General features: G+C 42.3%; 1 protein-coding gene across 2 annotated transcripts in view; it reads right to left on the bottom strand.

The window, feature by feature from the left end:
• Nucleotides 1–20,797, bottom strand: part of PACS1 (phosphofurin acidic cluster sorting protein 1) — a 161,455-nt gene that overhangs the window by 100,641 nt on the left and 40,017 nt on the right. Inside the window, exon 1 of one of the 2 annotated variants that reach the window (XM_030811249.1) lies at nucleotides 15,980–16,002. The exons of the other annotated variant lie outside the window; for it this stretch is intronic. Coding sequence (XP_030667109.1) covers nucleotides 15,980–15,987 — 8 coding nt within the window. The 5' untranslated portion in view covers nucleotides 15,988–16,002. Of the gene's footprint in view, nucleotides 1–15,979; nucleotides 16,003–20,797 lie in introns of those variants that run through there. 2 annotated transcript variants of the gene reach the window in all.

Here is a 20,797-nt window from a genome sequence, read left to right as displayed (position 1 = left end):
ATAAAAACCCATAAAGATTCTGAAGGGCATGCCTTACCTATCTCAGAGCTTGTGAAGTTGGCAACCATGAGTCCTTAGCGTGGCTTCTAATTTCTCTTCAAAATCAAGGGCTTCCTTTCTTCTTGATATGGACACACCACTAAGCACTTTTTAGCCATTACCAGGACAAGCTTTTAGTTCAAAATATAATGAAAATAATGAGTGGTGAGAAGAAATAAGTTTTTTTTTTTTTTTTGAGATGGAGTCTATCTCTATTGCCCAGGCTGGAGTGCAGTGATGTGACCTCAGCTCACTGCAACCTCCACATCCCGGGTTCAAGCCATCCTCCTGCCTCAGCCTCCTGAGTAGCTGGAGTAGCATCACACCTGGCCAATTTTTGTATTTTTAGTAGAGACAGGGTTTCACCATGATGCCCAGGCTGGTCTCGAACTCCTGACCTCAGGTGATCCACCTGCCTCAGCCTCCCAAAGTGGCTGGGATTAGAGGCATGAGCCACTGCACTCGGCTGAAATAAGATATTTTTGAGGTAAGAGAGCAATAAATAAGAGAAGAAATAAGAAACCCAAAGAGGAGATAAGAAGGATTATCTCAGGCATAATTAGCTAAGATTCAAGACAGAATAAAAGTGAGTAAACGCTGGGGAGTGAAGGGAATCCCCAGTGATGGTGAGAAAAAGATGACACCATGACCAAGTTTCTACACTGGCCATCAGGGGGCACCATCGGTCAGAACAACGCTCTGGCGCCAGGGTACAGGAAGCCTACCTAACTGAACTTCCATATGTATAGGCTGCTCCCACTTTGGGAACACACACTAAACTATAAGCCATTGGAAATGCTTTTACAGCCAGATTAAGAGAGAAAAAAATACATAAAAAATAAACACAAACCCATCTGTCCCTATATTTGTACATCCAAATCAGAAATGGCAATGATATGTAGCGTGTCATTTGGATTCCAGAAGTAGGGAGGGCCAGAGAAAGCTGAAGAAATTTCATCACCTAGCCAGGTGTTGGTGGCAGGCACCTGTAGGTCCCAGCTACTAGGGAGGCTGAGGCACAAGAATCACTTGAACCCGGGAGGCAGAGGTTGCAGTGAGCCAAGATTGCGCCACTGTACTCCAGCTTGGGGGACAGAGCGAGACTCCGTCTCAAAAAAAAAAAAAAAAAAAGAAAAGAAAAAGAAAAAGAAAAAGAAATTTAATCACTGAGTCCCTGTTACTTCTGAAACTCAGCCAGCCTCAGAACAGTCGAGGGCAGCAGCACACGGTGGGGCAGTGGACTCCGCACAAGGGGATGGTGGGGAATTACGCTAATGGGGATTTCAGGGAGCACAGAGAGGAACCTGAACAATGACAATGTGATCAATGCCTCAGGAATAGGCATTTCATGCATATGTTAGAGCTAGGTTCTCATATCTTTAAGAAATTAGAATAAACATGGGGTATGTATCACAGGCATCTGAAGAAGGAAGTCAACAACTTGCCCAGTATCACACTTAGCCAGGACAAGTATCCGTTTGGCTTGCTAATCCAGTTTCTTTCCATTAGATATTTTTATAAATAATTAAATTTGTGATGGGAAAAAAAGAAGAAAGCATTGCTTTAAAGTACATTTAACAAAAAAGCCTGGGGCCGGGCGCGGTGGCTCACGCTTATAATCCCAGCACTTTGGGAGGCCGAAGCGGGCGGATCACGAGGTCAGGAGATCGAGACCACGGTGAAACCCCGTCTCTACTAAAAATACAAAAAGAATTAGCCGGGCATGGTGGCGGGAGCCTGTAGTCCCAGCTACTCGGAGAGGCTGAGGCAGGAGAATGGCGTGAACCCGGGAGGCGGAGCTTGCAGTGAGCCGAGATTGCGCCACTGCCCTCCAGCCTGGGCGACAGAGCGAGACTCTGTCTCAAAAAAAAAAAAGAACTTGCTGACAGATTACACACGCAGAGCATGAAAAAGAAGCAAAGATGACTCCGGGGTTTTTGGCTTGAGCAACAGGGTGGAAGGCAGCACCATTTACAGTCGGCCCTCTGTACCCACAGGTTCCATATCCATGAATCAAAAATATTTAGGAAAAAAGCCAGGTGCCATGGCTCACTTCTGTAATCCCAGCACTTTGGGAGGCCAAGGCAGGGAGATCACTTGAGGTCAGGAGTTCGAGACCAGCCTGGCCAACATGGTGAAACTCCGTCTCTACTAAAAATACAAAATTAGCTGGGCATGGTGGCGTGTACCTGTAATCCCAGCTAATCAGCAGACTAAGGCATGAGAATTGCTTGAACCTGGGAGGCAGAGGTTGCAGTGAGCAGAGACCCCACCACTGCACTCTAGCCTGAGCAAGAGAGTGAAACACCATCTCAAGAAATATGTACCTATGTGTATATTTAGGGGAAAAAAAAGGCTGGTTGCATCTATACTGAACAGGTACAGACTTTTTTTTTCTTGTTTATTCCCTACATAATACAGTATAACAACAATTTACATAGCATTTACATTGTATTAACTATTATAAGTATTCAAGAGATTAAAGTACGAGGGAGGATGTGTGTAGGTTTTATGCAAATACAGTGTCACTATATAAGGAACTTAAGCATCTGTGGATTTTGGTATCTGTATTAATCCGTTTTCACACTGCTATAAAGATACTACATGAAACTGGGTAATTTATAAAGCAAAGGGTTTTAATTGACTCGCAGTTCCACAGGGTAGGGGAGGCCTCAGGAAACTCACAATCATGGCGAAGGGGAAGCAAGCATGGAGTGTCTCACATGGTGGCAGGAGAGAGAGGTGTGTGAGAGCGCAGGAAAAAACTACCATTTAAAAAACCATCAGATCTTGTGAGAATTCACTCACTGTCACAAGAACAGCATGGAAGAAACCGCCCCCATAATCCGATCACTTCCCATCAGGTTCCTCCCTTAACACTCGGAGATTACAATTCAAGATGAGATTTGAGTGGGGACACAAAGCTAACCTGTATCAGTATCCACTGTGGAGGGCTGCTCGTGGAACCAATCCCCCAGAGATACCAAGGGACAAGTGTACTCAGATGAATAAAGATTGGGAGAGGAACAGATTTTTTTTTTTAATGATGAAGGGATAAAATAAGTTTTAGCAATGCTAAGTTTGACATATCTATTAGATATTTAGGTGGGGCTATCAGGTAGACAGTGAGTATACAAATTTAGAGATCAGAGAAAAGATCAAACCGGAGATGTAAATTTGAGACACATATAAACCTAATTAGAAGAAAATATAGGATAATGCCTTTTTTTTTTTTTTTTTTTACATACAGATGGAGTCTTGCTACGTTGCCCAGGCTGGTCTTGAACTCCTGGCTTCAAGCAATCCTTCCACCTTGGCCTCCCAAAGTGCTGGGATTACAGGCATGAGCCACTATGCCTGGCCCAGAAAAGATTTCTTAAGTAAGACATCAAAAGGCACAAATCTTTATAAATGGAAAAACCAAAGGAAATGTCTAAATTAAAACAGAAGATTTCTGCTGAATAAAGGACACCGTGAACAAAGTTAGCAGGTAGATGAGGAACAGAAGACATCTGAAACATTTATAACTGCCTTAGGATTCACAGCTACAATATATAAGAAACTCTACTGGAAAAATGGGAAAATGATATGACCAGGTCATTCATAAAAGGAAAATCCAAAAACTACCCAGTATATACAGAAATCTAGGCATGCTCATTAGTAATCAGAGACATGTGAGTTAAAAAAGATATTAATAACATGTGAAACCTGCCAAACTCACAAAGTTTTAAAGTCAAATACTAAGGACTGCACTTAGTGGAAATACAAATTAAGCAATCATGCATTACTTAGTGAAATTAAATATGATTATACTCTGTGACCCAACAATTATACTTGTTGGTATTTAGCCAGAGAAACTCTTGTACAAGTTCGTAAGAAGACATATATGAGGATTTTCTTATTAATTTATTTAGTTTTATCTTTTATTTTTTGGGACAGTCTCACTCTGTTGCCCAGGCTGGAGTGCAGTGGTGGCACAATCAAGGCTCACTGCAGCCTCAACCTCCTGGGCTCAAGCGATCCTCCCACCCCAGTCTCTCAAGTAGCTGGGACTACAGGCACATACCACTATGCCCAACTAAGTTTTTAATTTCTGGTAAAGATGAGGTTTTTGTCACATTGCCCGGGTTGGTCTTGAACTCCTGGGCTCAAGCGATCCTTCTGCCTCAGCCTCCCCAAAGTTCTGAGATTATAGGTATGAGCCACTATACCCGCAGAGCATTGTTTGTGGTACAGGGAGAACAAATGAGGTGTCTGTCACTAGGGGAACAGACAAATAAAATGCAGTAGACAGAGCAATAAAAATATAATGCAGTGGCTAAAAGCACCATATAAACACAACATCAACAGAACTTAAAAACATAGTTTTAAATGAAGAAAGGATAAGAATGAGAATTATCATGTAATACTATTTATATAAATTTACAGAAAACACCATATAAGGATACATATATATCCAAGGATACATATTAAACACATCAGAGAAGATGCTAATGGGAGTGGGATGGGAATGGGAGAAGAGATACAAAGTGACAACAGAAAACAATAAAAACACCAGGGACCCTTGCAATGTCAATATAATGGTATTGTAAAAATAACTAATTTTTATTTGGAAGAAAAAGTAACAAATTCATTGGGGCAGAAGGAAGTTTCCTTCTGCTTCAACTCTCCTTTCCAAACTGCCTGACATTTGGTTCATTTGACTTACCAAGTAAGGAAGGGGCTAGAGGGGAGGGAGGGAGGAGGCCAACATGTATAAATGTGGCCTACTACATTGTATCTTGTACCCACTTTGACCATGGCATTTGTCATGCTGCTGAAATTATACATATACGCAGCTATCTTCTCAACCTGAAAGTTATATCCTTAAGGGCAGGACTGTATCATATTCATCCTCATGCACCCAAAACCCAACTCGGGGGATGGTGCAAAGAATATATTCAATAAATGCTGACTGGCTGACTGGTTGGTTGGTTGGTAGACTGGATGGAAAATAAATCAAAATTAGAATCCAGCTGAATTGTTTTCAGCTCAGGTGTACCCTTAATGCTTGACTATTATAATGTAGCCAACTGAATGTTTAAAAAATTATCATAAATGGGTAGATATCCTCCTAAAATCATTTATTCTAGCATAAAAATGCATGTCCTTTTGGATGACAGACACATGGACAAACATCACAAAATTCAAGCTGACTCTACAGCTGCAAGGAGAAATTAGAGATACTACTGCAAAATCAGAAGTATGAACGATAAAGTTAACTTGAGGTGAAGGGAAAAATAAAGATGCAGCACAAGCCAGGTAATCCCTGCTCCTGGCAGTGCTGGGTGCCTCACACCTCTGACACTACTGATTCCACACTGTGTGTATAATACACAAAAACCCTTCTTACTGGCCAAGCACAGTGGCTCACACCATTATCCCAACACTTCGGGAGGCCGAGGGAGAATCGCTTGAGCCCAGGAGTTCGACATCAGCCTGGGCAATATAGTTAGGCCCTGTCTCCATTTTACTACTAATAATAACATTTTTAAACCCCCCCCCGGCTCTTTTTTTTTTGATATGGAGTCTTGCTCTGTCACCCAGCCTGGAGTGCAGTGGCGCGATCTCAACTCACTGCAACCTCCACCTTTCAGGTACAAGTGATTCTCCTGCCTCAACTTCCTAAGTAGCTGGGATTACAGGTGCACGCCACCACACCCGGCTAATTTTTGTATTTTTAGTAGAGACGGGGTTTCACCATCTTGGTCAGGCTGGTTTTAAACTCCTGACCTCAGGTGATCTGCCCACCTCGGCCTCCCCAAGTGCTGGGATTACAGGCATAAGCCATCACACCTGGCCCCTTCTTACTAATTTTAATCAATTTTTAAATTGACATTACAGTATAATTTACATACAACAAAATACACACATTTAAATGAAGTTTGATTAGTTTAAATGTACGTACCCATGAAATTGCCATCATAGCCAAGACGCAGATCATTCCCATCACCCCAAAAGATCCCTTGTGCCCCTCTGCAGCCACACCACCCCTTTACCCAGGCTCCAGGCAACCACTACTCCATCTTTTGTCAAGATATATTACTCACATTTTTTTTTTTTTTTTCTGAGATGGAGTCCGGCTCTGTTGCCCAGGCTGGAGTACAGTGGCGCGATCTCGGCTCACTGAAACCTTCGCCTCGTGTGTTCAAGTGATTCTCCTGCCTCAGCCTCTTGAGTAGCTGAGATTACAGGCGCGTGTCACTATGCCTGGCTAATTTTTGTAATTTTAGTAGAAACGGGGTTTCCCCATGTTGGCCAGGCTGGTCTCGAACTCCTAACTTCAGGTGATCCACTCTCCTCAGCCTCCCAGAGTGCTGGGATTACAGGCATGAGCCACTGTTCCCGGCCCTCACTCACTTGTTAAATTTTAAAATTTAACTCTAAAATTTTCAAACATATACACAGTAGGACAGTAGAATGAGCCTAGTTTGCCCAACACCCAGCTTCAACGATGTTTAATGCATAACCAATCCTGTGTCAGTGATTCTCCCACCTACTCCCTTGCCTGGGTTATTTTGAAGCAAATCACAGACAGCATTTCTTTTCATATGTAAATATTTCAATATACATGTCTCTTTAAAGAATATCTTTTAAAACGTATCCACAATTTTCACACTTAACAAATTTTTTTAATTTAATTATTCGTTGTCAATATTCAATATAAAATAAATTTCCTCTTGTCTTTTTTGGTTTGTTTTATAAAATAAACTTCTTAATACCATTAATACCATCAAATAATCAGTCAGTGTCCACATTTCCCAGATTGCCTCACATTTTCTTCATTTTGTCTGAATCAATCATATATGACTATTGGTTCATTCATCTCTTCAATCTCTTTTTCTCTATAGAGGCTTTTTTCTCACCTTTTCCCCTTGTGATTTATTTGTTGAAAAAACTGTTCTGTTTATCCTATAATGCAGTTTGGAATTTGCTGATTCTATCCCCAAAAAGCCATTTACAACGTTTCTCCATCCCTCGTATTTCCTATAAATACACAATAAGATCTAGGCGTTTTATCAAACTCGGGGTCTACTTTAGCAGCAAGGCTGCTTCATAGGTGGTGGTGTGCACACATACCAGCACATACATATAATGTCCCATATGCCTTTTTCTGTCTCACTTTTTGAAAAATACCATCTTTTTCCTCTACTGACTAAAAATAAAAGCATTTACTGTAGAGTATTAGGACCATTTAATCTAGAAAAGTGTCACAGGACGTCAACTCCCATTTAACAGACTGATTCTGGCCTACAGTGTTCCTACAAAGAGACAAGCAGTCCTTGAGCCGCTGTCTGAAATACACACAGTTCTGCCCACCACACTACGTCTGTTACTTATTTTAAGTTACACACTGAACGTACCCTGATGCACTTGCCTTTGTGTACATGTCCTGCTCCCCAATTACACAGAGAAGAAGCCTTCTTACACCTCTTCAACATCTCCCATGAGCGCCCTGCACACAGACAGCACGTGTGAGTGAGGAGGACCAGCCAGTTCTCTGCTGAGGAGAGGCCCTTGATGCAGTCGGGCCCACTGGTTCTTCTCCACTTTCCTCCAGAGTCAGGATCCTTGCCACTTCCCCAACCGGAAAACAGAGGCACAGAGAAGAAACAGGAACAGTGAAGCAGGGGAAGGTTGCACTGAGAACTCAAAATTCACTGGGGGTTCAGAAAACCTGTTGACGTAAATGTGTTTCTACTTGAATGCCTCCTCCTTCCCTTCGGGAGTCTCAACACTGAGTCTTTGAGAGAAGGGACTACAGACATTGTGTAGACAGGAACCAGAGGGCCTTCCCGTTCTCCTTCTCAGGACAAGTCCCTGCTTGACAGTTAAATAATTACTAAAAGAACAAGAATCAGTTAGAGAGAACCCATGATGGGCTTGGGATGGGAAAGAAAAGAAAGTCGTTTGCATCTTAATCTCACTGCAGGCCTGTAAAGACGAGGCATGCAGGGAAGTTAGAGTCATAAGCAGAAAAGGCCTCCCCTTCTTCCTGCTTTGATGAAACGCTCCTCCACCTGCAGCAGTGTTGCACTAATAGCGACGAGGCCCTTGCTGCCAGTCACCTCCCACTCTTCTCTCTGCTTGGCTGGCTCTTTACTGCCTCCGAAATAAAAGCTAGAATATGATACTTATTATGCTAATAATCACTCCCTAGTAAACATAAGTTCCAGAAGCACAAACCTCTGCTTACAAACAGTATAACTGCCAATGCAAAAGGACATCACTTCTCCCTCATCCCCGCCCCCACCTAGGACAAGTGCAGATTAAATTAACAATTCTCAAAATTCCCAATGGTGTCAAAAGCATTTAAAGTTGCTGGGTCAAAGATTCATTTTTGCAGCAGACAACCACAAAGGATTTCAGTGTTACATACAGTGGAAATGATTGCAAGAAATTCTAAATATGGACAGACCAGTAATTTAAATTCATTTTCTAATGGCTAACACTTTTTTTTTTTTTTCCCCAGTTCAATAGCTGATTCTAAGTCAGGTTCCAATTAAGGAAAACAAGACCCAGTTTTCTGGTTCCACTGGGATTTACTTGTTCAGGGATTACCTGTCTGCCAGTTGTGAACACAAGTGTGTTTCAGAACAAGGAAACACCCTGATTACTGGAAGTCAAGGGCAAAGTAAAGCCCAAAACAAGGAACTCTCACTTTCCGTCTGGTGTGTTCCCCAGCAGGCCACTGACTCTGTCTCTAACCAGAGATTACTGTATACAACCATGAAACCACTGGTGATAGAAATCAGAAAATAGAGCACGAGAAGCAAAATCCCACTAGTAATGTTGAACACTAACACATAAAGTGGACTACTGAAGCAAATACCTAAAAGTATTAGAGTTGCCCACAATTTTTTTTTTTTTTTTTTTTGAGGCAGAGTCTTGCTCTTGTCACCCAGGCTAGAGTGCAATGGTACAATCTCGGCTCACTGCAACCTCCGCTCCCTGGGCTCAAGCAATTCTCCTGCCTCAGCCTCCTGAGTAGCTGGGATTACAGGCATGTGCCACCATGCATGACTAATTTTTGTATTTTTAGTAGAGACGAGGTTTCACCATGTTGGCCAGGCTGGTCTTGAACTCCTGACCTCAAGTAATCTGCCTACCTCGGCCTCCCAAAGTGCTGGGATTACAGGCATGAGCCACCATGCCCGGCCTCCCCAGATATTTTAAACAGGAGTAATTTTCTTCAATTACTTGAATACCTGAATTATCCCAGTTTTCTACTTTATTTTATCTACACAGGCATAGTTAGACACTGGTTAGAGTAAGACTAGAGGCAAAAGACACCCCTGGCTACTCTACTTGAATCTGTGAGATAATGTATATTTTCATACACTTTGAATTATTTAACATGACTTAGCTCTCTGACCCTGGAAAATCACTCTGAATCCAGAACATCTTCAAAACAGAGGATGGAATAAAATTACTTCTAAGATCCTTTTGACTTATTTGGTTTATATCTTCTTTACTATGGGATCAAATCCCATTAAACAGCAAGCTAGTGGCTCAAAATATTTCAAATACTAGAACTTCATTGCAGCAAATGATGCTAAAAGTAGAAATTTAATTGCAATAAGATTTGGTCTACACATTAATTGATGTGGTACTTTAATTTTTTATTTTCATAGGGTTTTGAGATTTTGATGCACCCAACACCCAAGCAGTATACACTGTACCCAATTTGTAGTCTTTTATCCCTCACCTGCCTCCTGCCCTTTCCCCCGAGTCCCCAAAGTCCATTGTATCATTCTTATGCCTCTGCATCCTCATAGCTTAGCTCTCAGATGCTGTCTTTTTAAAAAGAATTTATTGTTCACCAATGTTCACAAGCAGCATTATTCACAATGGACAAAAGGTGGAAGCCACCCAAATGTTCATCAATAAAGAGACAGACATGGAAAGAAACAGTTCCTCCTCCTCAGTGGGATGTTCTGGTGTCTCCCTGTGGCAACTGGAACTGCGACAGGCCACCTGAGACCATGGGGAGCCAGCGGGCAAGCCTGTACTGAGGATGACAAAGCAGGAGGGCAAAATGAACTTGGCTCCTTGACGCCTTTGCCAGGCTGCTCAGTTAATCAGCACTGGACTTACCCTTGCCCCAGACTTCTGTTTTCTGAAATGATAAACATCTGTGTGTTTAAGTCATTGAGCTGGCTTTTCTGTTTCTTGAAGGTGAAAGCATTCTAACTGATGACACACACTGACCTAAGAAGTCTGACACACCATGAGACTTACGCAGTAATGAAAGGCAGAGTTTGATCTTCATAATTAACAAACTCACTGAAAGGCAAAATAGACCGTTCTTGTCATTAAAATGCAAGAAAGGTTTTAGAGCAGGTAAAAAGGTTAAAGTGCAGTAAGCAGATCCATACATTTAGCCATTCAATACATAAACGTGGACCCAGAAGTTATCCTGAATGAACCAATTATGCCCCACTTCAGAATATTAGATGATGACTTAAAATTCTGTCTTTATGATCACAACAACCCTAATTATATAACTCTAGGTTATATTATTCCCATTTTATAGATGAAGACACTGAAGCAGAGAAGAAGCTGAGTAACTTGCCCAAAGCCACTGTGTCCACAGTTTTCTCTGCCTGGAACTCTTCCTTCTCTTCACTTAGCTAATTCCCACACATCCTTCAGGTTTCAACTTAAATAAACAATCACTCCTTAGAAAAAAGGCTTCTTTGATGTGTTCAGACAAGGTCCAGAGCTCCTATTATGCTCCACTGCACTCCTGTTCTATGGCAGCATTTTGTACACTTGAGATTAAATATTTGTCTTCCCACTAGAACGCCCATGGCCTGAAACAGTTCCGTCTTGTTCACCACTAGATGGTATTGCCAAAGCTGAGCAGAATGCCTGCCCTTGACAGTCTCACAGTCTGATAGCGAGACAGCAAGTAAATAATTCCTTGGAGATATTGTGGCTTTAGTTCCAGACCACTGCAATAACGCAAGTCACATGAAATTATTTATTTCCCGGTGCATATAAAAGTTATGTTTACACTATACAGTAGTCTATCAACTGTGCAATAGCATTATGTCTTAAAAAAAAAAGTATATACTTTAATTTAAAAATGGGCTGGGCGCGGTGGCTCACGCCTGTAATCCCAACACTTTGGGAGGCTGAGGCGGGTGGATCACGAGGTCAGGAGATCGAGACCATCCTGGCTAACACGGTAAAACTCCGCCTCTACTAAAAATAACAAAAATTAGCCAGGCGTGGTGGCGGGCGCCTGTAGTCCCAGCTACTCAGGAGGCTGAGGCAGGAGAATGGTGTGAACCCGGGAGGCGGAGCTTGCAGTGAGCCGAGATCCCGCCACAGCACTCTAGCCTGGGCAACAGAGCGAAACTGTCTCAAATAAATAAATAAATAAAATAAATAAAAATGGCTTATTGAGCCGGGCACAGTGGCTCACGCCTATAATCCCAGCACTTTGGGAGGCTGAGGCAGATGGATCACCTTAGGTCAGGAGTTCAAGACCAGCCTGGCCAACATGGCAAAACTCTGTCTCTACTAAAAATACAAAAATTAGCTGGACATGGTGGCACATGCCTGTAATCCCAGCTACTTGGGAGGCTGAGACAGGAGAATCGCTTGAACCCGGGAGGCGGAGGTTGCAGTGAGCCAAGTTCGTGCTACCGCACTCCAGCCTGGGGGACTGAGCAAGACTCTGTCTCATAAAAAAAAAAAAAAAATGCCAAAATCTGAGCCCTCTGCAAGTTGCAATCTTTCTCCTGGTGGAGGGTCTTGCCTCAGTGTTGATGGCTGCTGACTGATCAGGATGGTGACTGCTATAGGTTGGGGTATCTGTGGCAATTTCTTAAAATAAGACAATGAAGTTTGTCACACTGACTCTTCCTTTCATTAAAGATTTCTCTAAAGCATGCAACACATTTGATAGCATGCTATCCACAGCAGAATTTCTCTCAAAATTGGATTCAATTCTCTCAAACCTTACTGCTGCTTTATCACTAAGTTTATGTAATATACAGTTATTGTTATAAATTATTGTAATACATTATCATTTCAACAGTGTTCACAGCATCTTTACCAGGAGTAGGTCCCATCTCGAGAAACCACTTTCTCTGCTCACCCATAAGAAACAACTGCTCATCCGTTCAAATTTTATCACGAGATTACAGCAATTCAGTCATATCCTCAGACCCCACTTCTAATTCTATTTCTCTTGCCATTTCCCCCACCTTTGCAGTTACTTCCTCCACTGAAGTCTTGAGCACCTTGAAATCATCCATGAGTCAAAATCAACTTCTTTCAAACTCCTGTTGATGTTGATACTTTGACCTCCTCCCATGAACCACAAATGTTCTTAATGGCATCTAAAATGGTGAATCCCTTCCAGAAGGTTTTAAATTTACTTTGCCCAGATCCACCAAAGGAATCACTACCTATGGCAGCTATAACCTTACAAAATGTTTCTTAACTAGTAACACTTGAAAATTGAAAATATTCCTTTATCCATGGGCTGCGGCATGGACATTGTGTTAACAGGCATGAAAACAACATTAACTTCTTTGTACATCTCCATCTGAATTTTGGGTGACCAGGTGCATTGTCAATGAGCAGTAATATTTTGAAAGGAATCTTTTCTTCTGAGCAGGTCTCAACAGTGGGCTTAGAATATTCAGTAAACCATGCTCTAAACAGATATGCTGTCATCCAGGCTTTTTTGTTCCATTTATAGAGCACAGGCAGAGTAGACTGAGCATTATTTTTAAGGGCTCTAGAATTTTCAGAATGGTTAACGAGCACTGGCTTCAACTTAAAGTCACCAGCTGCATTCACCCCTAACAAGAGAGTCAGCCTGTCCTTTGAAATTTTGAAGCCAGACACTGACTTCTCCTCTCTAGCTATGAAAGTCCTAGATGGCATCTTCTTCCAATAGAGCACTGTTTCATCTCCATTGAAAATCTGTTGTTTAGTGTAGCCACCTTCATTTCATCATCTAGCCACCTTAGCTATATCTTCTGGATAACTTGCTACAGCTTCTGCATCAGCACTTGCTGCTTCACCCTGCATTTTTATGTTGCTTTTTTTACTTAAAACTCATGAACCAACCTCTGCTAGCTTCAAACTTTTCTCCTGCAGCTTCCTCACCTCTCTGAGCCTTCATAAAATTGAAGAGAGTCAGGATCTTGCACTGAATCAAGCTTTGGCTTAAGGGAATGTTGTGGCTGGTTTGATCTTCTGTCCAGATCACTGAAACTTTCTCCGCATCAGCAATAAGGTTGTTTTGCTTTCTTAGCATTCCCGAGTTCACTGGAGTAGCACTTCTAATTTCCTTCAGGAACTTTTCTTTTACATTCACAACTTGGTTAACTGCTGCAAGACGCCTGGTTTTTAGCCTGTCTTGGCTTTCAATATTCCTTCCTTACTAAGCTTAATCGTTCCTAGCTTTTGATATAAAGTGAGAGACATGTAACTCTTCCTTTCACTTGAACATTTAAAAGCCATTGTAGGGTTATTAATTGGTCCAATTTCAATACTATATCTCATGAAATAGGCCTGAGGAGAGGAAGAGAGATGGGGGAATGGCCAGTCAGTGGAGCAGTCAGAGCACATGCCAACATTATCAATTAAGTCTAGCGTCTCGTACGGATGCGGTTCATGGCACCCCAAAACAATCACAATAACAGCATCAAAGATCACTGATCACCGTAACCAATACAATAACAAAAAAATTTTAAATACTGCAAGAATTACCAAAATGTGACACAGAGATACAAGGCAAGCACATGCTATTAGAAAAATAGTGCTGACAGACTTACTCAATGTAGGGTTGCCACAAATCTTCAATCTGTAAAAAATGCAGCATCTGCAAAGCACAATAAAGTGAAGCACAATAAAAGGAGGAGGTAGGGCCCGCACACAGCGGGAAGCAGAGAGAGGTGTGCACAGGTCCTGTGGAAGCACAGGGCTGGGGCGAGGGGGACTTCATGAAGACGTCCCTTGAACTGGGCTCTGAAGGATAAGTAAGTTAGGAGAATAGAGAAGTGAGGAGTTCTAGCAGACAGAGCATATGTATGTGTCCAGAGAGTAGGAAGCCATGAAACTTTAGAGTGGCACTACTTAGGTACCATGCTAAGCATTTCACATGGGTAATTTCATTTAATCTTCACAGCAAGTATTATTATCATTCCCAGGAGGAAATGGAAGGCCAAGATCATACACAGCTAGTAAGTAAATGGCAAAGCCAGGCTTTGAACCACAGCTATATTATATGGCTCCAAAGCGTATGCCCTTAACCACAATCTAATACATGTCTAGCTTCCTATGCATTGATATGATCTCATATAATTGGATGTAATTCAAATAATGTTGATTCTAGTAGAAGAGCTGGCTTTTAAAGGAACGCCATATCTCTTTCATTAAACAAATCCTAAATCCAGCTATTTCACAAATTGAGTTTGATTAAAATGAAGTATATAATTAGTATTCAGGCTGGGTCCGGTGGCTCACGCCTGTAATCCTAGCACTTTGGGAGGCCGAGGCAGGTGGATCACTTAAGGTCAGGAGTTCAAGACCAGCCTGGCCAATATGGTGAAACCCCATCTCTACTAAAAATACAAAAATTAGCCGAGAATGGTGGCACACAGGGGGCAGAGGTTGCAATGAGCCGAGATCGTGCCACTGTACTCCAGCCTGGGCAACAGAGCGAGACTCTGTCTCAAAAAAAAAAAAAAAAAGAGTTCACAGACATAATTTTCACAGTTATAGTAGATTAAATACCTATTAGTGCCGAGAGTTTTAAGCACATGATCTCAGTCCATTCTCATGAGGTCATTCTTACAGCCACATTTTCAGATGAGCTAACAAAGGCACACAGCATTTAGATAAGCTGCTCAAGGTCTCCTGGGCAGAAAGGGACAGAACCAGGATTCACACCGAGGTCACTCCTTCCACCATGCAGCAATGTCGCTACTGAGCTGAACGGTACCTAGAGATGATCTAGTGTAATCCCCAAACAATCCTACCATTTAGAGACCTGCAGGGAGGTTAAAGGACAGTTCTGACGTCCTTCAGCTAACAGCACACCAGGAGTGGATCCCGCATTTCCTATTCTCCAGGCAAGCATGTTCTATAATCATTCTGACTCATACCAGATACCCTCTTTTTGAGAGATATTAAAATATTCCCATAACTAAATTCAAAACAGACAAAACAAGAATGAGGCAAATGCCTGTGCCTATGCACTGAGATCCGCCTGAATTATGCTTTGGTGGGAGATAGGAAAAGAGATGTCTCAAATATATCCTGTGTACTACTTGCAACCAGCTAACAGAAGATAACAGGATTTCATGCATTCCTTTTGACTACCATCATTTTTTCTGCCTCCTGCCTTTCAGTAGGGCAGTTAAGGCATTAAACAGGAGCCAGCAAGCTTTCTCTGTAAAGGGCTTAATATTTCTGGCCTTGCAGGCCATAAGGTCTCTGATGCAACTGTTCAATTCTACCATTGTAGGGAGAAAGCAGCCACAGACCATATACAAACGAATGAGCATGGCTGTGTTCCAGTGAGGTTTACAGACAGAAATTTGAATTTCATATAATTTTCACATGTCACAAAATATTACTATTCTTTGATGTTTCTCAGCTATAGTACTTAGAAAGGTATGTCTTATGGGCTACACAAAAACAGGTTGTGGGCCACAGAGTCTGGCGATCCTGCATTAAACCAAAGAAGTATTAACAATACGCTCAGAAGAGAGCAGAAGACAAGCAGGGAGCAAGAGGCCTCTCCCTTGTCCATCTGGTGCTACTGGTTCAGGAAGCCTTCTTGGGCCACCCCCACTTCCACTCAGCTCAGGCGTCCCACTTCTGTGTTTTCCCTGACACTTGTGCCTACCTTTATCTTAGCACTTACCATAACATGTTGTGGTTGATTATTCAATTGTCTATATCTCCCCAACCACGAAGGCAAACACCGTTTTTTAGTTTCTGTATTCTTAGCTGACACAGATGCTCAAAAAAATATTTGGGAAGGGAGAGAAGGAAATAACAAGAAAACAAGCTCAGAATATCTTTTTTTCTTTTTTTTTTTTTTTTTTTGTAGACATGGGGTTTCGCCATGTTGCCTAAGCCCAGGCTGGTCTTAAACTCCTGAGCTCAGGTGATCGGCCCACTTCAGCCTCCCAAAGTGCTGGGATTACAGGCGTGAGCTACCACGCCTGGCCTAGAAAATATCCTTTTTATTTATTTATTTTTTAGAGACAAGGTCTCACTCTGTCACTCAGGCTGGAGTACAGTGGCACAATCATGGCTCACTGCAGCCTTGACTTCCCAGGCTCAAGTGATCCTCCCACCTCAGCCTCCCAAGGAGCTGGGACTACCAGTGCACACAACCACATCTGGCTGATATTTTCATTTTTTGCAAAGACAAGGTCTCCTTATGTTGCCTAGGGTGGTCTTGAGCTCCTGGGCTCAAGCAATCCTACTGCCTCAGCCTCCCAAAGTGCCCAGATTATAGGCATGAGCCGCAGCACCCGGCCCCTGGTTGGAAATTCTTATCTTTATACAGACACTAGGTAGCAGCTCAAGGTCTTGATAGTGGCTCAGTGGCATACACGTAACAGGTTAAATCAGTGGTTCGCCTGTGTTTAGCATCTGTTAACAATCTATGCTGTTTATGTTCCATAAATATGCACCAACCCCTTAGTCTATTCTCTTTACTTATACCTACCTCAAAGCCAGGCATCTGATTACTTGTTTAGACTAACGCAGACGAATAATCCAAATATACGTTTAAAATGACCCTCACGTGTGCCAAAAAGGCTTCAGGGTACCCTGGGGTTCTACAGAACACAAATGGAAAAAACATCCTACAAACACTAGTCTCAAAAGTGAATGACAGCTTCAAATAATTTAAAGCCACAATTACCAGATATAATAGGGAGATATGTGGAAAGTCTACCACATCATTATCACATAAAGCATCAAAGAGGAAACGAACATCTTTTTTTTTTTTCTTTTTTTTGAGATGGCATTTCACTCTTGTTGCCCAGGCTGGAGCGCAATGGCGCAATCTTGGCTCACTGCAACCTCACCTCCCAGGTTCAAGTAATTCTCCTGCCTCAGCCTCCCAAGTAGCTGGGATTACAGGGATGCGCCACTACGCCCGGCTAATTTTGTATTTTTAGTAGAGATGGGGTTTCTCCATGTTGGTCAGGCTGGTTGCGAACTCCCGAGCTCAGGTGATCCGCCTGCCTCGGCCTCCCAAAGTGCTGGGATTACAGGCATGGGCCACTGTGCCCGGCCATAACAAACATCTTTTAATCACATGTTGAGGGCTGGTCTTGTAACTCTAATGCGGGGTCCTTAACCTTTTCTTTTTCTTTCTTTTTTCTTTTTTTTTTGAGATGGAGTTTTCCTCTTGTTGCCCAGTCTAGAGTGCAGTGGTGCCATCTCAGCTCACTGCAACCTCTGCCTCCTGGGTTCAAGCGATTCTCCTGAGTCAGCCTCCTGAGTAGCTGGGATTACAGGTGCCCGCCACCATGCCTGGCTAATTTTTGTATTTTTAGGAGAGATGCGATTTCACCATGTTGGCTAGGCTGGCTTCAAACTCCTGACCTCAAGTGATCCATCCACCTAGGCCTCCCAAAGTGCTGGGATTACAGGTGTGAGCCACTGCGCCCAGCCTCCTTAACCCTTTCAATGCCAGGGTCCCTTTGGCAGTCTGGAGAAGTCAGAGGACCCCTTCTCAGAGCAATGCTTTAATGCATAATACACATAGTTTTTAAAAGGAAACAATTTATAATAATAAAGCCACAGTACTACCCCTGACACTTCCTGTCTTCTTCCCCTGCTTAGTTTTTTCTACCCAGCATTTGTCCCTACCGAATTCACTATACACTGCCCTTTATTTGTGTTATCTTATTTAGTATGTGTCTCCCCAGCTAGAATCTGGGTTGGTTTTTTTTTTTTTTTTTTTTTTTTTTGAGACGGAGTCTCACTTGGTCAACCAGGCTGGAGCACAGTGGCACGATCTTAGCTCACTGCAACCTCCACCTCCCAGGCTCAAGTGATCCTCTCACCTCAGTCTTGTGAGTAGCTGGGACCACAGACACATACCACCATGCCTGGCTAATATTTTGTATTTTTGGTAGGGATGGGATTTCAACATGTTGCCCAGGCTGGTCTTGAACTCCTGAGCTCAAGTAATCCACCTGCCTCAGCCAAAGTGCTGGGATTACAGACGTGAGCCACTGTGCCCAGCTAGAATCTAAGTTCTATGAAGGCAGAGATGTTCATCTATGTTGTTCACCACTCTATTTCCAAAAACCTAGAAAACTGCCTGGTATAGAATAGTTGCTCGTAAGTATTTGTGGGATTATTAAATGAACTTTATGTCTCATAAGAGCTGTTTTCTAGCATTAATCAAAGGCAGTTCTTCTAGGTTCTCACAACCTTAGGAAAGATAATATGTAATACTTCATATTTACAAACAGCTTTTGGTGAGCACTGGAACCCTTTTGTAGACCGTCTCATTCATCCACAGTAGACCTAATATCTAGCGACTGAGGGCAAAGAAGGGATGTGAGATGAGCAGTCAAATGCTTTCAGGCCAGAGAACAAAATCGATGACCCAGGCCCCTGCTTCTTCGCTCTGCCCTTTGCCCCTGGAGCTTTAGCTGCTTTGCCTTAGAGGACAGTCTCTCCCTCACTGAAGATACCTAATTGCACATTAGCAATAGGAAGGTTTCACTGGACCCAACCAGACTCATTCATAACAAATAGCGACACATTCCTTTGCAACAAGGTTCTAGGATTCCCAACTTCTTGCCAAGGCAATTCTTAAATAGAGGAAATGGTTTTCTTTTCAAATTCATCTTAATCACAATAAGTTAAAAGGTTAACAAGAATTTAAAACCCTCAGATACGACAGCTGCCTATATTATTTGTCCAAGAGGAAGAAAGCTTAAAGTCAAGATAACTGAAACCGCCAGAGAACATAATAATCTCTAACAACTGCAACGCCTTCGTGCTTTAAGCGTACTTGTAACAAATTGAAAAGGAAAACCAGAAACCAAAAAACGAAGGGGAGGAGGGAAGGTGAGGTTAATACCGAGGTCAGCTAATACAAAAGAAAACAGGGTCTCAGGCTGTTTCATAACTAAACATGCAGGCAAAACCTAACAGGAAGGCAATTTTGGTCCTTCTTGGGTAGCTAAGACAAATGTCAGCCTGCTCTGCAGCCCCACTATTTGCTGAAAAGCAGAGCTGAAGAAATATACTTGCCTCATGTGGGGTTTTGAAAGATTCAAATCCATCTACCTGAAATATAACTAATTCTGCTTAAACATCAGAATTTTCCATATTTGTGCATCTTCATATACAGGGCAAGGAGATGGAAAGACAAGTTTCTTGCTTGTTTTAAATATTTTGAGTGCTAATAAACCAGCAACAGCTGGTCACCAGTAGAGGCTGGTAGAAAGTTCCACAGAAATTAGTGTATTAACAGGATTTCAAACTGAAAAAGGGAGAGAGAAAAAACATTTTTCACAAATGCTTGGCTCCAGCTCCATGGGAAAACATTAACTTAAAGCACTCATTATAACCAACTGCTGATCATGTTACAACCAAAGGTCACTGTTCTAGTTATTATTATTATTTTTTTTTTGAGATGGGGTCTCGCTCTGTTACCTGGGCTGGAGTGCAGTGGCACAATCACAGCTTACTGCAGCCTTGACCTCCCAGGCTCAAGCAATCCTCTCCCACTGCAGCCTCCCAAGCAGCTGGGACCACAGCCATGAGCCAGCATGCCCAGCTAATTTTTGTCTTTTTTTTTTGTAGAGATGGGGTCTCGCTGGTCTCCAACTCCTGGGTGCAAATGATCCTCCCACCTCAGCCTACTAAAGTGCTGGGATTACAGGTGTGAGCCACCACACCTGGCTTATGGTTCTAGTTCTAATCGTTAGAGATGTATGCTTCTTTTGAATGAGGTATACAAACTGTAAGAAAATTATGTAACCACTTATAGTGCTTTTGGTTTATAATCACACCTAAAGAGAAAGCCCTGGAGACACAATGCTAATGAAGCCCGCAGTCACAGAGAACTTACATTCAACTTTTTCTTCTGAAACAAGGTTTTCAGTGTAGTTCTAACATTACAGTATCAGTGAGGCACTTCCCACCCTACTAAGCTTTTTAAAAAGGTAGAATAATGACATAACTAAATAAAAAATGAAAGACCCTAAAAACACAAATTATTTGCATTTTCTAAATTCATTTTTTGACTGTTAGAGTGAAAATTAGAAATAAATGTCCATTTAGTAGGTGAAAATTAGAAATAAATGTCCATTTAGTAGGATTAGTTAAATAAACTGTTTTCTCCATTCTATGGTATACTAAGCAGCCATTAAAAAGTATGAGATAAGCCTGTAAGTACAAAAACAGAAAAATCCCCCAGATACTTTTTTTTTTTTTTTTTTTGAGGTGGAGTCTCGCTCTGTCGCCCAGGCTGGAGTACAGCAGCGGGATCTCGGCTCACTGCAACCTCCACCTCCCCGGTTCACGCCATTCTCCTGCCTCAGCCTCCTGAGTAGCTGGGACTACAGGCGCCCGCCACCACTCTTGGCTAATTTTTTGTATTTTTGGTAGAGACGGGGTTTCACCGTGTTAGCCGGGATGGTCTCGATCTCCTGACCTCGTGATCCGCCCACCTCAGCCTCCCAAAGAGCTGGTA

Source organism: Nomascus leucogenys, chromosome 4 (assembly GCF_006542625.1).
Source record: "Nomascus leucogenys isolate Asia chromosome 4, Asia_NLE_v1, whole genome shotgun sequence".
NCBI classification, from domain to species: Eukaryota; Metazoa; Chordata; class Mammalia; order Primates; family Hylobatidae; genus Nomascus; species Nomascus leucogenys.
This window is presented reverse-complemented; position numbering and strand designations above follow the sequence as displayed.